Here is a 25,325-nt window from a genome sequence, read left to right on the forward strand (position 1 = left end):
GAAACTTTGATCAATATTTAATGAAACAAAATTTCGTGTGCATTAGTTTTGTGTGTTGTAAATTTTATTTATCAAAAAACTGGGCTTTGTTTTTGGTTTTTTTTTACGTTTACAATAATCCCAACAGGGGCACAAGATTTACTTTCGTTGCAGTGGAGGCAGTGGTTACTCTACTCGACCCCTCTTCCATTATTATATTTGGTATGTGGCATATGGTTTTAGCTTTAGGTGTCCACGTAATTAGATTACATCTCCACGGAAAATGGCACTGTTTAGTGGTTGAAGTGTTTGTGTTTGTTTTGGTACTCGAGTTGGGGTTTGGATCGTTATCGTTTCCTGGATAGGATAGCAAATGACTTAAGACAAATATTTAACTGCTACTTAGTTCGAACTGCAATCTAGGGGGCGGTGGTATCCTCGCGGGGGCGTCGATTGTACAGCCGGTTATTGCCCCCTTGGCGAGCGTACTCGTTGTAGGTCTGCAGGTTGCTCGGGCGAACCCTTTGCTGGTACCTTCCGTTCAGATAGTTTGATGGGGCGCGACTGCGCGGATCTGAGCTCCAAGAGGTGCCCGTTGACCAGCCGTTGGATCCCGGATTGGAACCAGCACTGGAGCCCGAATTGAATCCTGCAATGGCGCCCGGATTTGATCTTGCACTGGAGCCCGTGGACCAGCTTGAGTAAGATCCCGGATTGGAGCCCGATCCTGCTACGGGTCCGGATGACCAGCTAGATCCTGTATTGGGTCTCGATTGCCAGCCGGCGTTGGAGCCAGGATAGGCTACGGCATCGGGTCCAGATGACCGGGATATGTATCCGGGATTGGACTGGGAGCCAGGGCTGGATGTCTGGCCGGCTGACCAGCCTGACCTATAATTGAAATCTGTATCCGAAGTTGATCCAGCTGCGCCCGCCGACGATCCCGAGGACCAGGCGGAGGAACCGCCCGAGGGAGTCCTCACGGCAGAGCCACCACCGGAACCGGAAGACGCATATGCAGTGGACTGTACAGTGCGGGTCACAAAACTGTTACCCCGACGACGGCAGACCGTGCACCTGGAAAATGACAGCACCCATGTAGATATGTATGCAGCTAAAGAGGTTGCTGAAGTAGCCCACCTGCTAATCTTGCTGGTCAAGTCCGCCTTGAGCGTCTGCTGGCGCGGCTGTACGAACTGATCCTGCTCCTCGATGACGGTTAACCAGAACGATGCCAGCGCATCGTAGTAGTTGCATCGTCCATGGCCATGGCACTCGATCACCGGCTGGGCGCGGAACTCCTCCAAGCAAGAGCCCGGCGAGACGAGATCCTGTCCAACGCCACCGACGTTGTCCAAGGTGCTCTAAAAATGTTTGCATAACAGAGCGTTTATGGGAGATTCTTCTTCTTTTGAGAAGAGTAACCTACCATGAAGTAACTGTAGCCGGTCCACATCTCCTCCCAGCCGCCGGGGCAGTCCGGAATGGACATGGTTTGCGAGTGGAGGGCGATGACCCTGGTCGTCGTGTCGCAGACAACGCAACTGGGGAAAATACATGGCAATAGTCAGTCAGGGTTATCCAGGTGATAATGGAATGGGCACTTACCGCGAAATGTACTTCATGAGGTCCCTGCCCTGGATGGGCGCCATGGTCATGGGCATCGGCTCGGCGGTGGACAGCCAGAGACTGTCGTCGTTGTTCTGGGCAAAGTGGCAGACGTGTTGATCGCACAGCATGTACGGCATGGTGGTGAACCTCATCAAGCAGGAGCCGGCCTGACCTAGATCCTGACCCACCGCTCTGCTGGCGCCCACGTTGCCGGAGAGTGAGTAGCCCTCCCAGAGTAGATTCGTGTTGGCCGGACACTGGGGCACGTGAACGGACTGCGAATGGCGGGCGAAGATGAATCCGCGGCTCTTGGCCGCCGGCGGGGCTGGCGCTGGTTCACCATCTGGTCCGGGACGACCAGGCAGGCCGGGGGCTCCGGTCAAGCCAATATAGCCCTTGTCACCACGCTGTCCTTGCGGTCCATCGGCGCCGGTGTAGCCCACCTCGCCCTGGTCACCGTGAATTCCGATTGCACCTGTCAGACCCTGGAATCCTTCTAGTCCCGGTGCTCCGGCATCGCCTTCCTCGCCCGGGAATCCATCAAGTCCGGGCTCACCACGATCTCCTGGTCGGGCCATCGAGTAAGGGTAGGTTACGCCTGGTTGACCCTTGGGGCCGACGAGTCCGTCCATGCCATCGATGCCACTCCAGCCGGCATCGCCAGTCTCTCCGCGTGGTCCTGGGGCACCCACCCATCCGTTTTTGCCCGGAAGTCCGGGGTATCCTTGCTCACCCTTGGCACCATCCCAGCCAGGCTCGCCCTGGAAGCCGATATCTCCGATGTCGCCCTGTCTGCCCACAATGGCATAGCCAGACTCACCGCGCTCACCCTGGCGACCCATGTCGCCAAGCTCTCCCTTTGGTCCAATAAGTCCATGAAGACCATTGTGGCCGGGTGCACCGGTGAAGCCGACATCGCCCTTTTGTCCAGGTGGCCCTTGGATCTCGGGTCCACGGTGTCCGATCGCACCGTTTTCTCCAATCTCTCCCGAATGTCCGGGTGCTCCCTTTTGGCCAATGCGTCCGGGACGACCGATGCGGCCGTCGAGACCAGCAACGCCCTCGTCACCTTTCTCCGCCGGCAGTGTTATGCCCGGACGACCTCGAGGTCCTTGGTCACCCTGGAAGCCCTTAATGCCTTCAGCTCCATCGAATCCAAGTTGTCCAGCATAGCCAATGTCACCGCGTTCGCCCTTGGCGCCGGCAGCTCCAATAAAGCCAATTTGTCCCTTTTCACCTTGCTCGCCGCGTTCACCCTGTAATCCTCGATCTCCGTTGAAGCCGCGATAGAATCTCCTATCCTTCAGGTTCTCCACGCGACCCGGGAAACCGGCTTCACCTTCGTCACCCTGCTCACCCTGCTGTCCACGCTCACCGACGATGCCACGTGGTCCTTGATTACCAATCTGTCCAGTTAGTCCATCCAGACCCACAACTCCTCTCTCACCCTGAGGACCCTTGGGTCCCTGGAGTCCCGTAAAGCCAGTGGCGCCCTTCAGGCCATGAGCTCCGTTGCGGCCAGCATAGCCTGCCAATCCTTGGACTCCTGGCTCTCCTGGACTACCCTGTTCGCCGGCGATACCGCGATCTCCTCGCTGTCCCTTTAGTCCATAGCGACCGGGAAGTCCATTGAGTCCAGGACTGCCCACTTCACCCTTACGGCCAGCAAGTCCATCGCGTGCCGGTTGCGAATCTCCAACGGGTCCGCGCTGTCCCTTCGCTCCGGCAGCACCTGGATATCCGACGGGTCCGGTCAAGCCTGATTCTCCGTCATCACCCTTAATGCCACTGTAGGCGGCCACGCCCTTCGGGCCTGTAAGTCCTGGGTATCCAACATCACCTGGCTCACCCTTGCGTCCGGGAATGCCGTTTGCTCCGGGATAGCCATCCGGTCCATTATCACCAGAGAGACCTGTAGGATAGCAACATATACGATATTGTATGGGCTTGTTTTAAAGGAATGCTTAGATTGAGTGGAGCCTCCTTTGTATGGAAAATACTCACCTTTAGGTCCAAACTCGCCAATAGGTCCACGGGGACCGATGTCACCCTGCCGTCCGTTGAATCCGATCTCACCACGATCTCCAATCTCGCCAATCATGCCTGGAAGTCCGGGAATGCCAGGACTACCGGGCAGACCCTGCAGACCCGCATTGCCGAGAAGTCCACGACGGCCAGAGAAACCGATGTTGCCCTTGGCGCCGTTCTGTCCATCCTGTCCCAGCGAACCCACCTCTCCCTTCTGGCCCTTGGCGCCGTGCGGTGCCTGGCGACCATTGCTACCGGGCTGACCCTTGGGTCCGGGCTGACCAGCCATGAAATCACCGCGCTGGCCCTTGTTGCCAGGCAGTCCTATTTGTCCTTCAGCGCCATCGGGTCCCTGCTCGCCCTTGGCTCCCTTGGGTCCTGGGCGGCCGGCGAGTCCGTACTGTCCGGGTGCGCCGACATCACCGGGGAAACCCTTAATGCCTGTACGACCCGGTGGTCCAATCTCGCCCTGGATCACCTCCTGACCAGGTGCACCGCGTTGTCCCTTGTATCCAAGGGCGCCATCCAAACCAGGTTCACCATCGCGACCGGGTAATCCGGGTGCTCCTTGCGGTCCGTAATCGCCAGTTAAGCCGGGATATCCCTTGGCACCATCTGGTCCGGGAATAACTACGCCAGCCGGTCCACGGTCACCGATTTCGCCACGAAGTCCAATGGCACCTTGCTCTCCCTTGGCTCCTTTTACGCCCTTCGGACCGGTATAACCATCCTCACCAGGCTCACCAGTGTTGTCGTAGATCTGACCCGGATTCGGTTCACCTTTGACGCCCTTGAAACCGGTGTCACCATAGTCACCGCGCTCTCCCTTCGATCCGTCATATCCCGGTTCGCCGATCAAATAGATCTTGGGAGTGGTTGCGTTCATTCCGGGAGCTCCATCACGACCATCGCGACCTGGTTCGCCATCTCGTCCTGGTAAACCAGCATCGCCGTAATCGCCGCGCTGTCCGGTTTCACCGCGCAGCCCCTGGACACCATCAGCTCCATCCAGACCCTTGGCACCATCGTCACCCTGCTCGCCGCGCCGTCCGCTATCGCCGGGTTCACCTGTTTCGCCCTTCCTCAATGAGCCAATGGTCTGACGCAGTCCATCGGGTCCGGGTGCTCCAACTTTGCCTGGCTCGCCGGGAATACCCGCTGGACCGGGCAGACCTTTGTGACCAGCCCTGCCGGGATTGCCTTGCAAACCCTTTACGCCACGTGGTCCCATGAGGCCGGGAGCTCCGCGGTTGCCATGGCTACCCGGGTAGCCGGTGTCGCCCTCCTGGCCACGGGGTCCTCGGGGTCCGGCATTGCAGACGGGACAGTCGTCACCGCGCAATCCCTTGTCACCAGGCAGTCCACGTAATCCGTTTTGACCATCGTCGCCGGGAAGTCCACGAAAACCGGGCGGCCCCTGGGAACCGGGAGGACCAACGATGTTGTAGCCCTCGCCGGGCAGACCCTTGTCTCCGGGCAAGCCAACTTCTCCGCGATCGCCGCGATATCCCTCCAAGCCATGTAAACCGTTTACGCCAGCCTCACCCTTGGGTCCGACCACATTTTGTCCGGGTTCTCCGTGCAGTCCGTATCGGCCGGGTAGACCAGCTTCGCCGGGAGGACCCTGCGGTCCCGGTGGACCAATGAATCCATAGTCTCCGGCCTCACCGCGCTCACTACGTCCAGCCGGTCCGCGACGGCCGCCCAAGCCGGGATCTCCTGACTGACCAGCTAGACCGATGGGTCCGCGACGTCCCGCTTTGCCGGGCAGACCTGGTTGACCTCGTTCTCCGCGCAAACCGATGTCTCCCTGCGGTCCAATCGGGCCGGGCAGCGATGTACTCAGACTGGGATCGTAAATTCCGGGTGGACCAGCGCGTCCTTGAACACCGGGCATGCCGTCAAATCCATCCTCTCCACGCTCTCCTGGGCTTCCGTCCAATCCATCAGCTCCAGTCCAGCCCGGCGCACCCTTCATGCCCTTCTCTCCAAATCGACCGGGCTCACCATCCTTACCGGGCTTGCCGCGCTCTCCGGGTCCGCCGGTCTCACCTCTTGCACCCGGCATTCCATTGCGGCCGAAGGCGCCCTGTTCGCCGGTCGGTCCCTGTGGCCCCTCATCGCCCTGGGGTCCCACGTATCCCTTGTAGCCCTTCAGGGTGTCATCGGGCTTCAAAACACCCGACAGACTTTCACCTGGCTCACCCTTGGCACCGGGCGGTCCAACCATTAAGTAGGGCAGCTCCGCAATGTCGCCAGTGTCGCCCTTGGGACCCGGATAACCCGGGTCTCCCTTCTCGCCGTTTAGGCCAGCGTATCCAGTGTCACCCTTGCTACCGAGATCGCCATCGAATCCGAGCGGACCGCGACCGCCAGGCTGTCCGGTCTCGCCCCGATTACCCTTGGTGCCCTTGGAGTTGATGCCGCCCTCGCCAGCCTCTCCTGGAGGACCCTGCTGACCGGGCTTTCCCGGCGGACCCCGCCCTCCGTTCGGGCCGGGTGCTCCGCTTGGACCCTGCTGGCCAGGCCGTCCGTCGCAGCCATCGATTCCACGGGGTCCTGGTGTGCCGGGCTCACCGCTTTTTCCCTAAATGGCAAGGTGATAATGGAAATGATCACAATTTGATCTTGTGAAATAATCTGATTTTATAGGCTAATTGTCGGGATCATGTGCATCTCGAGATGCACATCATTCAGGGCTTATTAGGGTGCATCAAATACATCTGTATGTTCAATGAAGAATATATCAAAAAAAAAATACATTGATAACTCACCATAATGCCAGGATAACCTATTTCACCTCTAGTTCCAATATCGCCCTGCAGTTAAAGTTTATGAGCATAAGTCATAATTTAAGGATAAAATGCAAGTGATTTCTTACGCGATGTCCTTTCTCGCCCTGTTCGCCATACTCGCCGACATCTCCTTTCTCGCCGAGTGGTCCTGCCCGTCCCGTTGGTCCAATATCACCGGCAGGTCCTTCCAAGCCGGGTACACCAATGGGTCCTGGTGCGCCCATGCGTCCCTTGATTCCCTTGCAGTCGCATAGCGTTGTGTTGCAGATCTAAAATCAAGAATACATACATATATAGTGACCCAAGGAATATGGAACCAGACTTGATTGCCCCTGATTGAAACTCTCGTCTGGTCAATCGAAGATGTGGCAATCAATTCGACAGCTAGGAACTAGTATATAAATAAATCAATTTAAGTTTAGCTAGCTTTCAATCTATACTTAACATAACTAAAACATAAAGTTAGCTATGAGTGTGGTATAGCAGTTTTAATCACTCACTTAGATAGCCATTTGTGGTGTAAATAGCACCTCAACTTGAAGTCATTGAAGTGGATTTCTTGCCATGCTGTACAATCATGTTTAAATCATACGGAAATGACCTTCGACTTTATGGGACTTCTGCTGGATGGATTCGTGCGAATTCCTTTGCATAGGCAACGAAATCGGGGGCCGCCTTGGCCAGAAAATCAACAATAATAAGTAGAGCTGCAACATTTTTCAGCTGCAGTTCGCAGTTCGCAGTTTGCAGCTTTAATTGCACAGTTTCCGTTTGCAATGAGATAATCTTCTATATGAGTACGTTTACTTTTGCCCAGTCAATTGAGCGAGTGCATAGAACACGCTCACTGGACCTCGGAATGAAGTTGAGGGGGATTTGGAAGTGAAAATGCTGGGAAATGCTAGCCACAGGCAGCGCATTTCTAACCCATTTAATGTGCATTTATTTATAAACAACAAGTGCAATTCGGTAAAAAAAAGCGATTATCTGGAATATCTCCCATTATGAAATCACTTTGAAATTCCATTTTTGAGGTAGGTTTATGAAGTGGCAGAGGCACACCTATGTACGCAGTTTTATTTTTCACATGGGTTGCGGCTTCCTTATTCATGTCAGCATAAACATCCTTAGTTGTATTTATCGTATTTATAGAATTGACATAATTTCAAATTTCATGTTGGTTAAAAGTCCGAATTTATGGCCGCCGTTCATTAATTTGAAATTTCAGTGGTCGTTCAAGTTTTCCGCCGACAGTTTCTCCAAAAAACCATTTTAAAATAAAGCAAAAACAAAAAAACTGCACACATGTTGCACGCATGTGTCGAGGTTCTTTGCGTAAAATCTCAAACATTTTTGCATACGAAATTTGTTTTTTTAATTGTCCGCTGCCTGGATGAATTAGTGTCAAATGTTTGGCAAATTCTGCTCTCGATGTATATTGTACAAACACCTCTGATTGGCTGATTGGCGACTAATGACTAATGGGCAAAATGCAAGCGACATCAGCAGCAGAGTTCAAAGCCCCGGAAGATCCTACTCCATTCGGTTCCCAGAAGTGAATCTGTTCGCAGGAGATCAAACCATCTGTTAACTAAATATCCACATCACCAAATCCCGAAACGAGAACGCCAAAGGTAAACAACAACTTTGAACAACTGAACAACTGAACAACTGAACACTGAAAGCTGAAAAACTACGAAGCAATGAAAGAAAAAAGTCTTTGCCATTGCGGTGAACCATAAGATGTTCTTCTCCCCGGGCGAACAAATGAAAAATCCGAGAAAATGCAGATACCAAAAATAAAAATCCAAACTCCCCCTTCCCTTCGGAAAATTCTGGTGCTGCAGGTGCACGAAAGCAATTGCACTCGATTGCTGGAAAGTTGGACAGCCAACTGTGAGAAACATCATAATACATATATTTATGTATGTGGGTGTACCATATCTCATAATATTCGAGCATTTCGAACATATTTCGATCAGTTCTTGGTCTCATTCAAGTCTTTTGTTTCACAGCACACATTCCATTCCATTCCTTCAATCGAAATGGCTGCAAAAGAAACCGAAAGTATCCAAAGGAGACACCATCGAATTTCATTCAATCAATTTGGCAAATCTGAAACCCAAGTTATCCTCCTCGGATAACACACTAAAAGCCATATTATACTCGCATATCTGTGAAGATATGTATATATTCGCAGGCAAATGTATGTCAAACTGTGGAAATTGTTGCGGTAACACGTTCAAAAGTGACAGCACTGCAATTTCCTTGAACTTGACACTGGGCCACATATGCTATACTCTATATGCTATATGCTATATGCTATACGCTACATGTACATATACCCCGTCCATATATGGGCCACTTTTCTTGTATTTTATTTGATTTTTTTTTTCGGTTGGCAGACGGAAAACGCACTACTAAGTGGCGTCGTCGAGGAGGAGAAACCACTCGAAATCGAGGGAATTGTGGGGCGATCTGTGCTCTCTTCTTTCACATCCATATACCCGTACGATACCCTCGATTCCGCCGATGTCAGCAGAGAAGGCAGTAACTGGGAATATTCGCCACACTAATAATAACCAAATTCCTCAATGGGCACGCGTGTCTGCGCCAAGTTGGTTTACCAGGTGTTGGGTGTCCCCTCTGAAAAGCGAGTTTGCTAGAGAGGATTTAGGAATTTCAGCTTAAATCTTAAATATATATAAATTCAATCCTATGCCCCTTAGATAAAGCAGGCTGTTACGCCACTGTGTCTGAGCAAATCGGCGCACTATATATGCAGCTATATATGGCAGCGACTTAAAGACGCGATTCGCTGCGAGTGGCGCGCACTTAAGCGCATTTACACATGTTAAAGGCAATTGTGCCAGTTGCCCGTCCATCCGAGCATACAAACCATGGTCTAAGGTCAGCGAGAGGCCGCCACACGGATACATCTCTTGATATCTGGCATATATCTGAGGCGACAATTGGGCACACCCACCCACGCTAATCGCTTGCTGCACAAATGACGAGCTCTCCAGCTGCAGCGTAATGCATTCGAGCTGCCAAGTTTATTGGCCCGACACGTTCTGGATATATGTATATATAGTACATATATATAGTATATATGCAGATATCTGCAGTCTGTGGTCCTGGGTATCTGATGACAATCCTCGGGTGCCAACTTTGCGCCTTTCCGCCGAACTGTAAGCGATACTACCTTAAACTCTGGCCACCAATTCGACGGACTGCAATTATTCAGGGAATGCAAAGCGCAGCGAAATGTCTGCGAAAGAGATGCAGCTACTTGGGGCGACAGAGATGGAGGGCTAATGAGAGCGAGAGGGAGAGAGGAGAGAGGAGAGAGAGGCGTCTGGTAATCTGGGTCTCAAAGTTGGTGGCCTGCTACGCCCGGATGTGGCAAACAAAAAAACAAAAAAAGAAACATCATAATTATAATTATCAGAATGTGACATATAAATCACAGCTGATAAGACCGGACACAGTTTCAGGCCGGGAGAGCGGAATTAATTAATACATTTCAAATTTAGCATTAAATTATACTTCACACACTCATACAATCATTTGACATTTATTCGCATTGTTTCTCGAGTTCTCGAGGACAAAGGGGTTATCTGTTGCAGACGGCAAGTCATCAATGTGAGCTCATTGTTGCCAAGAAAGACGGAGGATTACTATTAGGAAGAGGATACTATTAACTATTCTCCTATACACTCATGCGATCTAAGACTTCACTTTGTTAGATATGCTTGAATGCTTAGAAATATCTATCTTGTAGTTACGCTATTCAAGTCGCAGCTCAAGATTCAGCTGCGTCTATCGAGGATCCTTTGGTGCGTCACAGTTGACCCAATTTCGCCCGTCAGACAACACGCGCCATCAATCAAGCGCATTTTCATTTTCACATTTATATGTGTGTAAGATGAAATGGAGTGGGAATTTTGCAGCAACAGCAAAAGCAACAGCAACAATAGCAACAACAAATCTGTTGTTAAATATGCATCATAAACGTTTGGAACGCTGCACACATGCAACAATGAGAGGCATTCAAATGCAGGTATCAGACGCAGGAGTACTAAGTAAAATTGAAACTATAAATTCTTTATCATTTTACTTAAGTTATTATTTCATATTATTGGCTAATTAGGTAAACATAATAACAAGCCCATTGGAAAATCACAAACTGACTTCAAATAGTTGGCCGACATGCATTTTATTGACCATTCAACCCAGTTGCTCACTGCTAAAGTACCAGATGCATGGCAAAGCATGTGCGCCAGTTGGCATTAAACCGCCCGATTTGGGACACAACTACAGGGTAGCAGTAAAATAAAAAGAAACGTATATGGGCCAACATATGAGCAGCGTGTGATTGACATGAAAAGGCAACCCCCGCACTTACACACACCAACATCCATGTGGAGCATAGTATAATGGATGCACATCTGGACGGGCGCACTTGCAGCATGACATCATTTTGCTCCGGCTTGACATTAAGTCAACATGTGGAAGAGATGCAAAAGAATCTGCACATTGCCACTGGCGAACATGGAGAGCATGGAGAACACCCACGCACTCCGTGCGCCTGGAGCAAAGCCAGTTGGACCTACTTGAGTGCCCGGTTACGGCATCATCGTGGCGCATAATTGTTTGGACACAAGCCTGACAGATGATAACTAATTGCCGTGCACTCAAATTAACATTGAAATTGATGGACAGCGCGCTGTCACAACTGAATATTCGCAACGATCGTCAATAAAGCGGCGATAAGGAAGCGCCAAGTGATTGAATCTAAAATGGCACCTGCACGGAATCTATGTATTCCTAGGAGTGAAAGGTTCAAACATGTCAGTTAAGTCGTAGTCTTTCGAATATCGAATATCTGGCGAACACTATCTTGTATCAAATGATCTACATTAGCTATTCAAAAAAAGTTTCAAATCAGAAGTCACTTAATATGCACCCCTGATCGTTTTAATTTGCCTTCAAAGTAGTTGCCAATTGAATTTCACCCAGTTATAAATCGTTTAGGATGGTCAAGCCATCGGTTAACCAACTCAATGGCTTGCGAATAATTCAGGCAATCAAAGCACTAGAAAGTTAACCAAGCAAATTAAGCAAAATGTATTTTTAGCCATGACAGTAGATGTCTGCCGCCTGAAATGGAATCTCAGCAGTGGAATAGCATCATACATTGTATATACATACTATGTATATGCCATAGAGTGTCTAAATATATGTATAGAATTTCAAATGCTCAGATGAATATCAATTTCATGAGCCCGTACAAACTGATAAGGCGGCAAGAAAGGAGAACAACGAGCTGCAGTTATGAGACAGATCACTGATAACCCAATTTCACTAGCTTCGCTCATAGATAATCGTTTCAATTTACGAAATTCATTACAAAGACGGCTACTAAGTGGTCCCTGCCCATATCACTCATACGACATGTTGTCCGTATCGCACACACACACACACACACACATACACAGAGAGAGAGAGACTTCGCATAATTTCCGCATTCAGTTGCAGATAAATAAATAATTGAGTCAAATTGAAATGCAACTCGCCAAACAATTCAGCTCAAGCACGCAAATAAACTTCCACAAGGAGTCCAACAATGAGATGATGATCATTGTTGTCCGCCCCATCCCTCCCTGCCCCTCGCCCTGTTTTCTTGGGCGGTCTCCAGTCGGATCCCCCCATCCAGCTGGACACCCATCCCCATTTGGCCCCGCTCTGTCTGGCCGGCGGTGGTCAGTGATTTATGCCAGCATCATGGGATCACTTCGGACCAGGATCGCGCATAAACAAAACCCAAGGAGAGCGAAACTGAAAACTGTAAGGGAAGCTGCACCGCAAGAAATAGCTTGGTGAAAAGTAGTCAAATCAGCCACTGTTTTTATTAAGATTTGTATTTAATAAATTGTTATTGCCTTGAAATGTACACATTAAATGTATAAATTATCAATTTGAGTAAAAGTCTAATATAATTCTGATATTATTCGACCTCTTTATTAAGTAAATGAAAATAATACAATATTTGGCATAATCCCATTAAACTAATGTATTTATTTCAAAATGTTCTATAATAAGCTACGATTTTTTTTGAGTGCACTATTGAAGTTTCTAAGACTGTGGACAGCAACAGCAGCAGCCGCAGAAGCAACAGAACAACAAACAAACAGCTAAGAACTTTCAATTCCAATTTGAAATGGTGCAGAACGTCAAAAGATTGCCGCCTCTCCCCCACCCCCTGGCAACCCTTCATTCCAGTGAATCTCTTAGAGAGCCCCACACCGATCACTTGAGCTGCTGCTAATTGTCGGAATCGAACTGCACATACGTAGGCACACTAGCGCAAGAGCACACTTATTCACATGTACACGTATTTATAGCAGGGCAAGTGCAGTAGAAAGGAGAATGGGTAAGGGTGCGTGGGGGAGTGGTGCAGTGGTGAAGCGGGGAGAGCTACTGATAAAGACCATTTATCAAAATTCATTCATGGAAAGCCTCGGCTGCATCTGCAATCGATGAGTTCATCTCTCTCTCTTCTGCTCTTCGATTGAAGCAGCTCTTAGGCGATCGACGCTCTCTTTTCGCGGAACGGAAAAGGAAATCGTTTGTTCGGCTAATGAAGCTCCAAACTGGTTGCAAAACCCATTGCGAGAACGGTTTTAGAGCCACTGTCTGAGAGCTGTTAACTGCTTAGAAAGTATTTCTAAATGAAGCTGGCTTAAATACCCTTAAAAACATACCCTTAAATTATATAAGAAGGAAACAAAGTTGATAATGCACATAAAATATTTCCTTATAGCTTGTAAATAATGCATAGATTGCGCACATACAATGTGTGCTTATACAAACGCTCTAATCAAAGCTAATTCCGGCGAAAAATGTAAATCCCCCTTCCATTCAGATTAACTTAATGCACCCAGGCTATAGTTATAAATATATATTTTTTCAAATACTGCAGTAAATGAACCAACTTTTCCATAAGACTTCGTTTTTCGAGAGGGTAATCCGAGCAACGGTAGCTAAGCGAAGTCAAGTTTTTCAGCGTTTTGCGGTTAGTCCCCCATTGGCAACCCACAAGACCTGGAGACCTGGGAGCTCTCACTCGGAATCGGGGAGTTAGGGTCCCAAGCCCATGGCATTGACCACGTAACCGAGTGCGAAAAGAGCTGGGAATCGGATTACCAAAGTCGTCAGACGAGCTGCACACTTATGATGGCAAACACGTGAGCGATGGGCCCAGATTTCCAGATCCCAACGAATTGAGTACACGAATTGTGCATTGAGTTAACGGCTCAACTAAGCTAAACTAAACTCTGATCTCTGGTAAAGGCAAAAAGTCAAGCCAAACCGATAGCCTCTGCGACTGCTGGCGACACTTGTTTCAATTCTAAAGTGTATTTATTCTAAATTCAAGTCTAGAAAGCCATGTCGCAATCAGCGGAGCATGCTATCAATGGCGTCAATGCCGCCAACATAGCAATAGGTTTAATTAAATGTGTAGATCAGCGGACAGCAGCCCAGTCTCAGCCTGATAACACACGAATGCCATCAAAAAGTAGGTGCCGCCGGCATGTGCTCCAATTTTCATCCACCCTTACGAAATCTCTGCGATCCGATCCATTACCAACTAACCATTAATATACAAATAGTTGGGCATATGCACAAGTTACTCTGAATTGGGAAACTCTGTGCAAAAAAGTAGTGCATAGTTTTTGGGGCAACAGCAAGTATCGTTTGCTTTGCACTTCTGCCAAATAGTTTCGGCTAATGAGATACGTTTGCTTAAAACATCATGCATAAATACATAGAAAACTAAAAAACATAATGGTTGTTGTTTTCTACTTTGTATAAAAAAAATTCTAATAATCCATTGAATTGTAGTATTAACTAGGAAGCTACGCAATATTTTATTGTTTTTCATTCTATTTCCCGTTCCATTTAACAAATGATTATAAGTCAATTAAGAGACTAATCTCGCAATTATTAAATATAATTCTAATTGCCAGCCGGAAACTTTAAATGGGTAGCCAAAAATAGCAATGTCCTCCATAACGAAAGATTATCAGTGGGTTATCAATGGGCGTTATCGCCAACCTCTTCACCTGCAACATTAAGTTGCCAAACTTATTTTGTGACATAATCGTTTTCAGGCTGGACTTGGACTCCATTGAACCCCCAGAATCGGGAACGAACTGAAAGGAATTATCTGTCGAAGCCAAAGAGTTGCAACTACGCGATGTTTTCATGCCGGAAGTGTGAATGAATCAAAGAGTGCAGTGCTGCAGTGCTGCAGAATAACAATAACAATAGCTGCGGTGATTAAGAGTCGAGCTCCAAGCTGACCCAATTTTATATAGTTGTTTATGGTTGATACTACATGCAAAATCAATGACTACGGATACAGTTTGGAGAGCATTGGAGGAGACGATAGTTGTCTTCCAAAGTGAATCAGAACATTATTGTGGTATGTCTGCAGTAACTAAAAACTTATGGCTGAGTTAGTGAAATTTGTGTGTACAGTTTGACAAGCACTTCGGGTGGTATTTTGCAATCACACAAATTCAAACTGTGGTTATGGTTTGAGAAGCACTTTAAATAGCAGTAGCCTTATTTTAAATAAACTTTACCCCGTGATTCTAAGACATTGAAAAGAGAAGATGAAAAAGCTTTTTTGGACTACATATTTGACAAGGCACATTTTGAAAGAGTTGCCAATAACATTAAAATAAGTATGATTGTTAATGCTAATAGTTGAACTTACCTTTCCATCCGCCAAGGTAACGGAAACCAGGCTGCCCAGCAGATAAACGGCGCCCAGAAGACCCGAGAGATGCCTTACATCTCTGGGTAACATCCTCGATGGGTCCTTTGGTCCTATCCGCAACGTATTTATGTCGCACTCTATCTAATTGCCTCTGTCTCTCTCCCCGCTCAAAACACACACGAAACTGCCAACGAAATATAAGCATAAATTAGATTTTGAAATTGAGGATTTTTCGCTTTCCTTCAAAATCCCCTCAATAAACCGACATTAGCAAATCAAGTATTACAAAGAGTTGAGGATCGGAAAAGTGTGGGAAACTAACGGAAAACGCTGATTTGCTGCTGCTGCGATCGTCGGGCACAGCACTCTCCCCACATGTGGAGATCGTCTAGCGTTCGAAGTATTACTAAACACGAGCCCCGCCAAAGAAATTTGAATTCTTCGCCCGCTCGCTCGGCACGCTCGGCTCCACTCGTCAAAGTTCGGCCACTCGATCGGCTCTCGGCAATACCAATACCATCGCAAGTGGGCGCTGCAGTGGTGTGCGTGCCATAGGCACAGGCCAGGGACAGGATGGAGATTTGGCTGGTGGATTGGATGTAGATGTTGCTCCATCTATGGCTTTGGCTTGGAACTTAGCACTTTGACGCCTTGAAACGAGGAAATGAGGAGCAGAGCCCCCTAACCAAATCAAAGCATACAAATTCTGTTTCCCATTTTGGTACCGTATCTCCGAAGGGGTATACTCATTCTTACTCCCACTACAAGTCTCTTAGGAAGATGCAAATTATTTATTTCCCCATTCCTTACCTTTGAAGCTGACTAATGCAATTGATTTTAATGTGGACTTTAACAGAACCATAATCGACACATACCATATAGCTTAATGGGTATGAGCACGTCTTTACGCGCAACTCCAGCTTGCCTAGTGGTTTCATTACAATTAGTTGCTAGTTTGTTTGTCGCGCTTCTCGTGATTAGGTTAAGGCTTTTTCATTTAGTACTTACATATGTGAGGCTGATAAGACGGATATGGCTGAGTATTTCCTGTTAGAACGAACTTCTGATCAACTGAAAACCGAACTGAAGTCCAAGCTACTCGTGCTTCAATAAATCCGACGCAGAAGCGCCAAATTAGAGCCTTTCGAAATTCGAGCTTAATTTTGGGTTTTGGGGCCGCAGTGTTTTGAAATAAGTCTTGATACGGCTACAATCAAGGCCTCGTTCTAGTTGGGAAAGAGCTCTTTTGTTCTAGGGTACGTGCAAGTCGGATATGGCCCAGTGGCCTCAATAGATCTTTGCTCAGGAAGCTACAGTGATTAGGATATGAAATGGTGCCGCACTTTGCCAGCTTAAAATCGTATTTTTTTTAACGGAATTATATTAAGTACTTAGTTAGTATGTATGTAGAATGTAGTACTACTTCCAAAATGAATGAATCTAATAATGTATTGGTAATCAATTGTTAGTGATGCTATTTGTAAATTAAATAAGTTATAAAAGTTGTTATCAAACTTTGCACTAAACATTACATTTTAATTTTAAATCATGGATTCATTTAAAAATAAAGAAAATATCATATTACTTGATAATATCATATTATCTTCTATAAAGCTTTAAAATTGTTATCATATTTTTAAAAACAAACTTTACCTAGTTAGGTAATTGTAATTATTAAAAGATTGATTGAAAGAATTCAGTTGATAATTAAAACACATTAAGAGCAATGCCTACAAGGTTTTTAGGATTCAACCCTAAGTCAAAATAATTATATCAGTTTCGAGAGCAATACCAAAAATAATATATTTTTAAAACTGATAAAAAGAACTGTAATCTTAATCATGATGTGATTTTAAATGTTTATATGCACTTACATTTTTTGAAACATAATAACCAAGAAATGTGATTATACATATGTATATAGATTAGGTGCCAATAAAATGTTTACACATGTTTTTGTTATAATTTCGTTATCCTTTTAGCTTTAGTCTCTATAAGATGTTTTCATTTTTTTAAATGATTATGCTATTTGATTATAAGTACACAAAAAATGTTGATCTGCTTATAATTAGAACATGGGCTTGATAACGAAGCCTTCGGAATTTCCAAAAAAAAAAAAAAGTCCAAGAGGCAGGAGCCGCAGGGCGGATTAAAACGGAAGCAATGTGCTCGATCTGGGGGCGGGGGCTATCAGTGTATTTCGAGATGGGGAGCTGGAAGCTGGGATCTGAAAGCTGGGAGCTGGAAGCCGGGAGTTGGTTGAAGGTGCTCCCGGGGAGGTGATCCGGCGGAACGAAGCTGATTTGCTATTGAGCAACTTAAGTCGCATGTGGCATATCAACGGCAGCGCCTTAGTTTCGGACTTATCGCCAAGTTTCATTCATTCCACAGCGACTATGTTAACTTGTGGGATTAGTGTTGCTACATACGATCCGTCGCCCATCCGTTCTACATGCCATGGTGCCGCCCACCTCCCACCTCCCAACTCCCACCACCCATCTCGAAACCATCCCAACCATCCCAACCGATCCGATGCCCATCCAATCCCCGTCCAATCACACGGATAGTGTACGTGAGCCAGAGGCCCGATCCCGTTGCGATCGTGCCCAGCCGAACGAACGACGAGTGGAGATCGGGGCATCGGCGTTTGGCTTTTGGATCGCTCGAACTTATACTATAATTAGTCGTGTTCCGTCTCCCCGAGTAAGTAGTAGTCTGGTCTCGTTCCGGAGCTGATCTGGCCAGTTGGTTTTAGTCTTGTAGTCAGCTCTGTGGAGTGGTGATCGGATCGGATCGGATCGGATCGCTCGGTTGTGTATGTGTGTTTTCAGTAGGGTCCACTGCCGTCCATCCGCCCCTTAAATAGGATTAGGTTCCTGCCAGGAACTGAGCTTTTAAAAACAAAAAAAATAAACTAAATAAAAAACAAACTGAATAAACATGAAATATGTCAATTAAATCAGGGTAAACGCGTACTATTAACTGAAATTCTCCAGCAAGTCGTTGTGCGAGCATCGTACCAGTTCCAGTGCTTCTCAAACTGTCGCGTGTACAAGAAATATTCCGACATGCTTGGAAATGAAATAATACGAAATACAACCATTAAATCGTTGACAAAAAAAATGCCAGCTTAATTTTCCCACCAATATTAAATAAAATAATATTCCTCTAAGAATATTTCCAATTCATTTTGCAACTGTTGCGAAATTAAAGTGCCCAATTTTCTGGCTCATCTTTCCAGGCCCAGCGACGGCAACATAAAAAATTCAAATTCGACGAAGACAGAGCAAATAATTGTGCAGGCTTAAGTGCATAGGGCATCATGTTGCCCTTCTGGAAGCGGTAAGAATAAATTTGCATTAGTTAAAAAAAAAAGCAAATGAAAATGGTCTCTAAACTGTAAGTTAGTTAAAGAAAGCAAGTGTAAAGCACGAACGCCAGGATATCGCTTATTAATTATAAAATAAATTATAAAGCTCATCGTAAAATAAATATTTTTTTTAGCAAATAAATACAGTTTATGAGCTTTGTGGTTTTTAGACATTTGAAATTAAAACCCATCTTTGGCTAAAATAAAGTATGTCTTAATTTAAAAAAAAAACAATATTAATTAAATTAAATATCTGCAATACCAAATGGAAAAATATAAAAATATTTTTTTAAACTTTACACTTGCGTGCAATTTACTTTTTTAATTCTACGAGCTGCACCACTCTCTTAAAAACTTGTAAGCCCTCTCTTAAGAGAGCTCTCTTTCACTGAAGACTTAAGCGAAGAGAGGCCACTCGAATTGAAAAACTCAATTGAAAAACTAAACTGATAAGACAGTTCCTAACCCTCCTGATCTGCGTCGACTTCTTTACAGGCTGCTATACGCCGCTGTGATCGCGGGAGCGTTAGTCGGTGCCGACGCTGTAAGATAACCGTAGCCCATGCCAACCAACCGGACATTATTATTTAATATACTCATTTTCCCCCAGCAATTTTGGAAGACGTCTGGTACGTCCGGTTCGATTCAGGACTCCGTGAAGCACTACAATCGAAATGAACCCAGGATCCCAATCGACGACAGTTACGACATCGTGGACTCCGCCGGTAATCTGCCGCCCAAGAATTGTACGGCCGGATATGCGGGCTGTGTGCCCAAGTGCATAGCGCAGAAGGGCAACCGTGGTCCATCGGGCCCACTGGGACACACGGGACTGAAGGGCGAGATGGGTTTCCCCGGCATGGAGGGACCGTCAGGTGACAAGGGTCAGAAGGGTGATCCCGGCCCATATGGACAGCGTGGTGATAAGGGTGAACGTGGATCGCCGGGTCTTCATGGTCAGGCTGGTGTACCCGGAGTACAGGGACCCGCCGGCAATCCCGGCCTGCCTGGTATCAACGGCAAAGACGGTTGCGACGGCCAGGATGGTATTCCCGGCTTGGAGGGTCTGTCCGGAATGCAGGGACCTCGCGGCTTTGCCGGCCAACTTGGCAGCAAGGGCGAGAAGGGTGAACCGGCAAAGGAGAACGGTGACTATGCGAAGGGCGAGAAGGGTGAGCCCGGTTGGATTGGCACTGCCGGTTTGGCTGGACCTCAGGGATTACCTGGCGAAAAGGGCGAGCGCGGCGACAGCGGACCATACGGAGCCAAAGGACCCCGGGGTGAGCACGGTCTGAAGGGAGAAAAGGGTGCCTCCTGCTACGGACCCATGAAGCCCGGTTCACCGGGTATCAAGGGCGAGAAGGGTGAGCCGGCATCATCGCTGCCAAGCAAACCGACGCACACGGTGATGGGGCCTCGCGGTGACTTGGGACAGAAGGGTGAACCAGGCCTAGTGGGCCGCAAGGGTGAGCCCGGACCTGAAGGTGACACTGGAGTCGATGGACAGAAGGGCGAGAAGGGTCTGCCCGGCGGCCCAGGCGATCGTGTAAGTAGAGTTCACACTTAAGGTCTCCAAATAGTAGATCCTAATACATTCTCCATTGTGTTTCAGGGTCGCCAAGGTAACTTTGGACCCCCAGGCTCTACAGGACAAAAGGGAGATCGTGGCGAGCCGGGCCTTAATGGTCTGTCCGGTAATCCCGGACAGAAGGGTGAGCCAGGACGAGCTGGTGAAACAGGTCAGCAAGGTCTGATCGGTCCACCGGGACCGCCAGGCGGTGGCCGTGGTAACCCAGGACCGCCGGGGCCCATAGGACCACGCGGCTATGTCGGCGCACCTGGACCCCAAGGATTAAACGGAGCTGATGGACAGCCGGGTCCGCAGGGATATACTGGACAAAAGGGAGGTGTTGGTCTGCCCGGACGACCCGGCAACGAAGGACCTCCTGGCGAAAAGGGCGAAAAGGGAACCGCAGGACTTGATGGACCAAAGGGATCTATTGGACCCATTGGACACCAAGGACCACCGGGACCAGAGGGCCAGAAGGGTGACGCTGGCTTGCCCGGTTATGGCATTCAAGGATTTAAGGGAGATGCAGGTGTTCCTGGGTAAGTGTCATTATTCATTCGATTAGAGTTCCTGTGTGGAACTGCGCCAGACCATTACTATCATTCATCATAGATTCTATTTACCTTGCATTAAATGTGAATAATGTTCGTTTCGTTCGTTATCCTAGCTATGCCGGATTGAAGGGAAGCAAGGGAGAGCGCGGCTTCAAGGGCAATGCTGGTGCTCCCGGTGACTCCAAACTCGGTCGTCCTGGAACTCCCGGTGCCGCTGGTGCTCCTGGACAAAAGGGTGACGCTGGTCGTCCCGGCACTCCTGGCCAAAAGGGAGACATGGGCATCAAGGGAGACGTCGGCGGCAAGTGCTCATCGTGCAGGCCCGGAGCAAAGGGCGATAAGGGTACGAGCGGACTGGTTGGAGTTGCCGGAAAGGATGGCGCTCGCGGACCGCCTGGAGAGAAAGGTGTTCCCGGAGAGCGTGGACACGATGGTATCAACGGACGAACTGGACCGCCTGGTGAGAAGGGAGAGGACGGTCGCTCTGGTGCTCCCGGAGCCACTGGCGAGCCTGGCAGACCTGCAATGGTCGACTTGAATTTGGTTAAGGCCGAGAGGGGTGAAAAGGGTTACCCTGGCTTGCCAGGTGCCAAGGGCGTGCAGGGATTCAGGGGAACAGACGGCCTGCCTGGTAACTCTGGACCCAAAGGAGAATTCGGCTTTAAGGGCGATAAGGGTCAGAGCGGAGTTCCCGGCAACGACGGAATACCCGGACGCGCTGGACGAGACGGTTACCCCGGAAGTCCCGGTCAATCCATCAAGGGCGAGCCAGGCTTCCATGGAAGAGACGGAGCAAAGGGCGACAAGGGATCATTTGGCAGAAGCGGCGAGAAGGGAGAGCCCGGCAGCTGTGCGCTTGACGAGATCAAGATGCCCGCTAAGGGTAACAAGGGTGAGCCCGGCCAAACCGGCATGCCAGGACCGCCTGGAGAAGACGGCCTCCCCGGAGATAGGGGCTTTACCGGATTAAAGGGCAGCACTGGACCACAGGGACCTCCTGGCGTTGAGGGACCACGCGGCTTGAATGGAATTCGCGGTGAAAAGGGCAACCAGGGAGCGGTCGGAGTTGCTGGTAATCCTGGCAAGGACGGCCTTCGCGGCATTCCCGGTCGCAATGGACAGCCTGGACCGAGGGGAGAGCCTGGAATTGCGCGACCCGGCCCCATGGGTCCACCCGGTCTAAATGGTCTGCAAGGAGAGAAGGGCGAACGTGGTCCAACTGGAGCCGCTGGTCTTCCCGGTGCCGATGGCAGTTTGGGTTATCCTGGAGATAGAGGCGATGCTGGTCTGCCCGGAGTGGCTGGACGGCCTGGAATCGTTGGAGAGAAGGGCGACATGGGACCGATTGGCCCCGCTGGTGTTCCCGGACCACCTGGTATTCCTGGTATTGATGGTGTGCGTGGACGTGATGGCGCCAAGGGTGAACCCGGAAGTCCCGGACTGGTGGGCATGCCCGGCAACAAGGGTGACCGTGGCGCTCCTGGAAATGACGGACCCAAGGGCTTTGCTGGCATCACTGGTGCGCCCGGAAAGCGCGGAGCTCCTGGCATTGCTGGTGTTTCCGGTATGTTGTACGAACATTCTATTAGAAAACTGTATGTGACTCATTAGGATTCTTTCTGTTCAGGTGCCAAGGGTGACAAGGGAGCTGCTGGATTAACTGGCAACGATGGACCTGTGGGAGGCCGTGGTGCTCCAGGTCCTCCTGGCTTTATGGGCGCTAAGGGTGACCAAGGACTGGCAGGTGCCCCTGGACAGCAAGGATTAGACGGTTTGCCCGGCGAAAAGGGTAGCCAGGGATTCCCCGGTCTGGATGGAGCACCTGGTTTGCCTGGTGACGCCTCCGAGAAGGGACAAAAGGGTGAGCCCGGTCTATCTGGACTTCGCGGCGACACAGGACCGACCGGACCGCCCGGTTGGCCAGGCGAGAAGGGTATGACCGGCCTGGCTGTTCACGGACGTCCTGGTCCGCAGGGCGAAAAGGGAGACCAGGGACGCAGTGGAATCGATGGACGCGATGGACTTAACGGCGAGAAGGGTGAGCAAGGTCTGCAGGGCGTTTGGGGCCAGCCTGGCGAGAAGGGATCTGTCGGAGCGCCCGGTATTCCTGGTTCTCCCGGAATGGATGGCTTGCCCGGCGCTGTTGGCGCCCCTGGTGCTGTCGGCTATCCCGGCGATCGCGGTGATAAGGGAGAGCCTGGTCTATCTGGCCTGCCCGGACTCAAGGGTGAAACTGGTCCCGTTGGAGTGCAGGGCTACCCGGGCGCTATTGGTGCCAAGGGTGAGCGCGGTATTCGTGGTCAGCCCGGTCTTCCGGCCACCATTGCCGTGGACGAGCTCCGTGGTGAAAAGGGTTCGCAAGGCGAGCGTGGCTACACCGGCGAGAAGGGCGATCAAGGCGAACGAGGCGAGACTGGTCTGACTGGCTACAATGGAGCAAAGGGAGATCGCGGCTTTCAGGGACCACCTGGTGCAAGCGGACTGAATGGTATTCCTGGTGCCAAGGGAGACATTGGTCCAAGTGGCGAGGCCGGTTATCCAGGCGTTACCATCAAGGGCGAGAAGGGTCTGCCCGGTCGACCAGGCAGAAACGGACGTCAAGGTGAGTTCTTGATCTCATATTTGTTGGTTCAGTTGGCACAGTTGGCTCAAACACCCATGTAACTACTATTCATTATTCTTTGACCCACTTAGGACTTACTGGAGCACCCGGCCAAATTGGAGAACGTGGTCTGCCCGGCTTGCCCGGAGAGCCCGGCCTCGTGGGTCTTCCCGGACCCATTGGACCAGCTGGCAACAAGGGAGAGCGTGGTCTGGCTGGCGGTCCCGGACTACCAGGACAGGATGGCTTCCCCGGCACCCAAGGATTGAAGGGAGATACGGGACCGCAGGGCTTTAAGGGAGAGCGTGGTCTGAATGGCTTCGAAGGACAAAAGGGTGACAAGGGTGACCGAGGACTCCAAGGACCGTCTGGACTGCCCGGCTTGGTTGGACAAAAGGGTGACACTGGCTTCCCTGGCTTGGATGGAATGAAAGGACCTGTCGGAGCGCCAGGCGAGCGCGGCTTCACCGGACCCAAGGGACGCGATGGACGTGACGGAACACCAGGTCTGCAGGGACAAAAGGGTGAACCGGGAAAGCTGCCACCGCCAGGACCCAAGGGCGAACCTGGACAGCCCGGACGCCATGGACCAAAGGGAGAACCGGGACGTCCAGGAGAGCGTGGCTTGATTGGCATCCAAGGTGAGCGTGGCGAGAAGGGTGAGCGTGGCCTAATCGGTGAGACTGGCAACGTGGGCCGACCCGGACCCAAGGGCGATCGCGGAGAGCAGGGCGAGAGGGGTTACGAGGGCGCCATTGGTTTGATTGGACAAAAGGGTGAACCCGGTGCTTCTGCCGGCCCAGCTCCTGACTACCTCACCGGCATCCTGTTTACGAAACACAGTCAAACGAGTTCGGTGCCGACGTGTTCCGCTGGACAAACGGAACTCTGGTCTGGCTACTCCCTGTTGTACGTCGATGGCAATGACTATGCCCACAACCAGGATCTCGGATCTCCCGGCTCCTGTGTGCCACGCTTCTCAACGCTGCCCGTGCTGTCTTGTGGTCAGAACAACGTGTGCAACTACGCCTCGAGGAATGACAAGACCTTCTGGTTGACAACCAGCGCTGCCATTCCGATGATGCCCGTTGAAAACGACGAGATCAGAAATTTCATCTCACGTTGCGTCGTCTGTGAGGCGCCGGCTAATGTGATCGCCTTGCACAGTCAAACGTTAGAAATACCCAGCTGTCCGAATGGCTGGGAGGGTCTCTGGATTGGCTACAGTTTCCTCATGGTAAGTAGAGTATCGTAAACTCGTATAACTCTAGTTCATGATAGAATAAGTGTGTGATGATTAACCAAAACCCATTTCATACAATAGCACTCTGCCGTGGGCAACGGTGGCGGTGGACAAGCGCTGCAATCGCCTGGCTCCTGTTTGGAGGACTTCCGCACATCGCCCTTCATCGAGTGCAATGGCGCCAAGGGCACGTGCCACTTCTACGAGACGATGACCAGCTTCTGGTTGTACAATCTGGACACCACACAGCCGTTCGCAAAGCCGCAGCAGACGACGCTCAAGGCTGGCAATCAGCTGTCGGGTGTGTCCAGGTGCCAGGTGTGCATGAAGAACTCCTCGTAGGACCTCCAATCCCCCACAGACACCCACAGCACACAGCACACACAGCATAAGTTTAATCTAAATGTAAAGCCTTAAAATTACCAACGAATCGTGTGCACACCCACACACGATCACAACACAAACAAACAAAAACACACACAGAGACACACAGACACACCGACGAACCAACACTGCTACAAATTCCTTAATCTAACCAAAAAGAAAAAAGAAAAGGGATCCATAAGTCGAAGTGCTAATTACCGACCGACCTGGACCACAATGCCATTTTTTATCTGCCAAGTAATGTTCTAAACAAATGTAAACTGCTTCTAAGTTACGTTACGTAAGTTAAGTAAATCAAACAAATAAATAAACTAGCCTCGGTCGTATGTCGAAAAGTATAAAATAAACTATGTGCCAGCATGTTCCATTTATTTTTGTAACCGATTAAATGCGAATCA

At 49.5% G+C, this 25,325-nt stretch overlaps 2 protein-coding genes across 3 annotated transcripts; one reads left to right on the forward strand and one right to left on the reverse strand.

Annotated features, from left to right (window-relative positions):
• Nucleotides 1-42: 42 nt before the first annotated feature.
• On the reverse strand, nt 43-15,616 carry LOC120444755 (collagen alpha-1(IV) chain). The gene is made up of 9 exons (XM_039624687.2): nt 15,527-15,616; nt 15,202-15,388; nt 6,500-6,682; nt 6,393-6,437; nt 3,595-6,205; nt 1,588-3,502; nt 1,409-1,523; nt 1,120-1,343; nt 43-1,056 (listed from the first exon to the last, which is right to left on the reverse strand). Exons 2-9 carry the CDS (start codon nt 15,292-15,294, stop codon nt 399-401), a joined length of 5,844 nt encoding a protein of 1,947 aa, XP_039480621.1. The 5' UTR covers nt 15,295-15,388; nt 15,527-15,616; the 3' UTR covers nt 43-398.
• A 2,267-nt stretch (nt 15,617-17,883) lies between these two features.
• LOC120443984 (collagen alpha-1(IV) chain) lies at nt 17,884-25,287 on the forward strand. 2 transcript variants are annotated; one of them, XM_039623461.1, is made up of 9 exons: nt 17,884-17,907; nt 18,446-18,546; nt 19,070-19,118; nt 19,185-20,120; nt 20,187-20,683; nt 20,812-22,262; nt 22,326-23,300; nt 23,393-24,537; nt 24,625-25,287. In XM_039623461.1, the coding sequence occupies exons 2-9, from the start codon at nt 18,527-18,529 to the stop codon at nt 24,883-24,885; spliced, it is 5,334 nt and encodes a 1,777-aa protein (XP_039479395.1). In that variant the 5' UTR covers nt 17,884-17,907; nt 18,446-18,526; the 3' UTR covers nt 24,886-25,287. The 2 variants fall into 2 exon arrangements, with proteins under 2 accessions (XP_039479395.1, XP_039479404.1); XM_039623470.1 differs by lacking the exon at nt 17,884-17,907 and adding an exon at nt 17,924-18,019.
• The last annotated feature ends 38 nt before the right edge of the window (nt 25,288-25,325 follow it).

Source organism: Drosophila santomea, chromosome 2L, assembly GCF_016746245.2.
Source record: "Drosophila santomea strain STO CAGO 1482 chromosome 2L, Prin_Dsan_1.1, whole genome shotgun sequence".
NCBI classification, from domain to species: Eukaryota; Metazoa; Arthropoda; class Insecta; order Diptera; family Drosophilidae; genus Drosophila; species Drosophila santomea.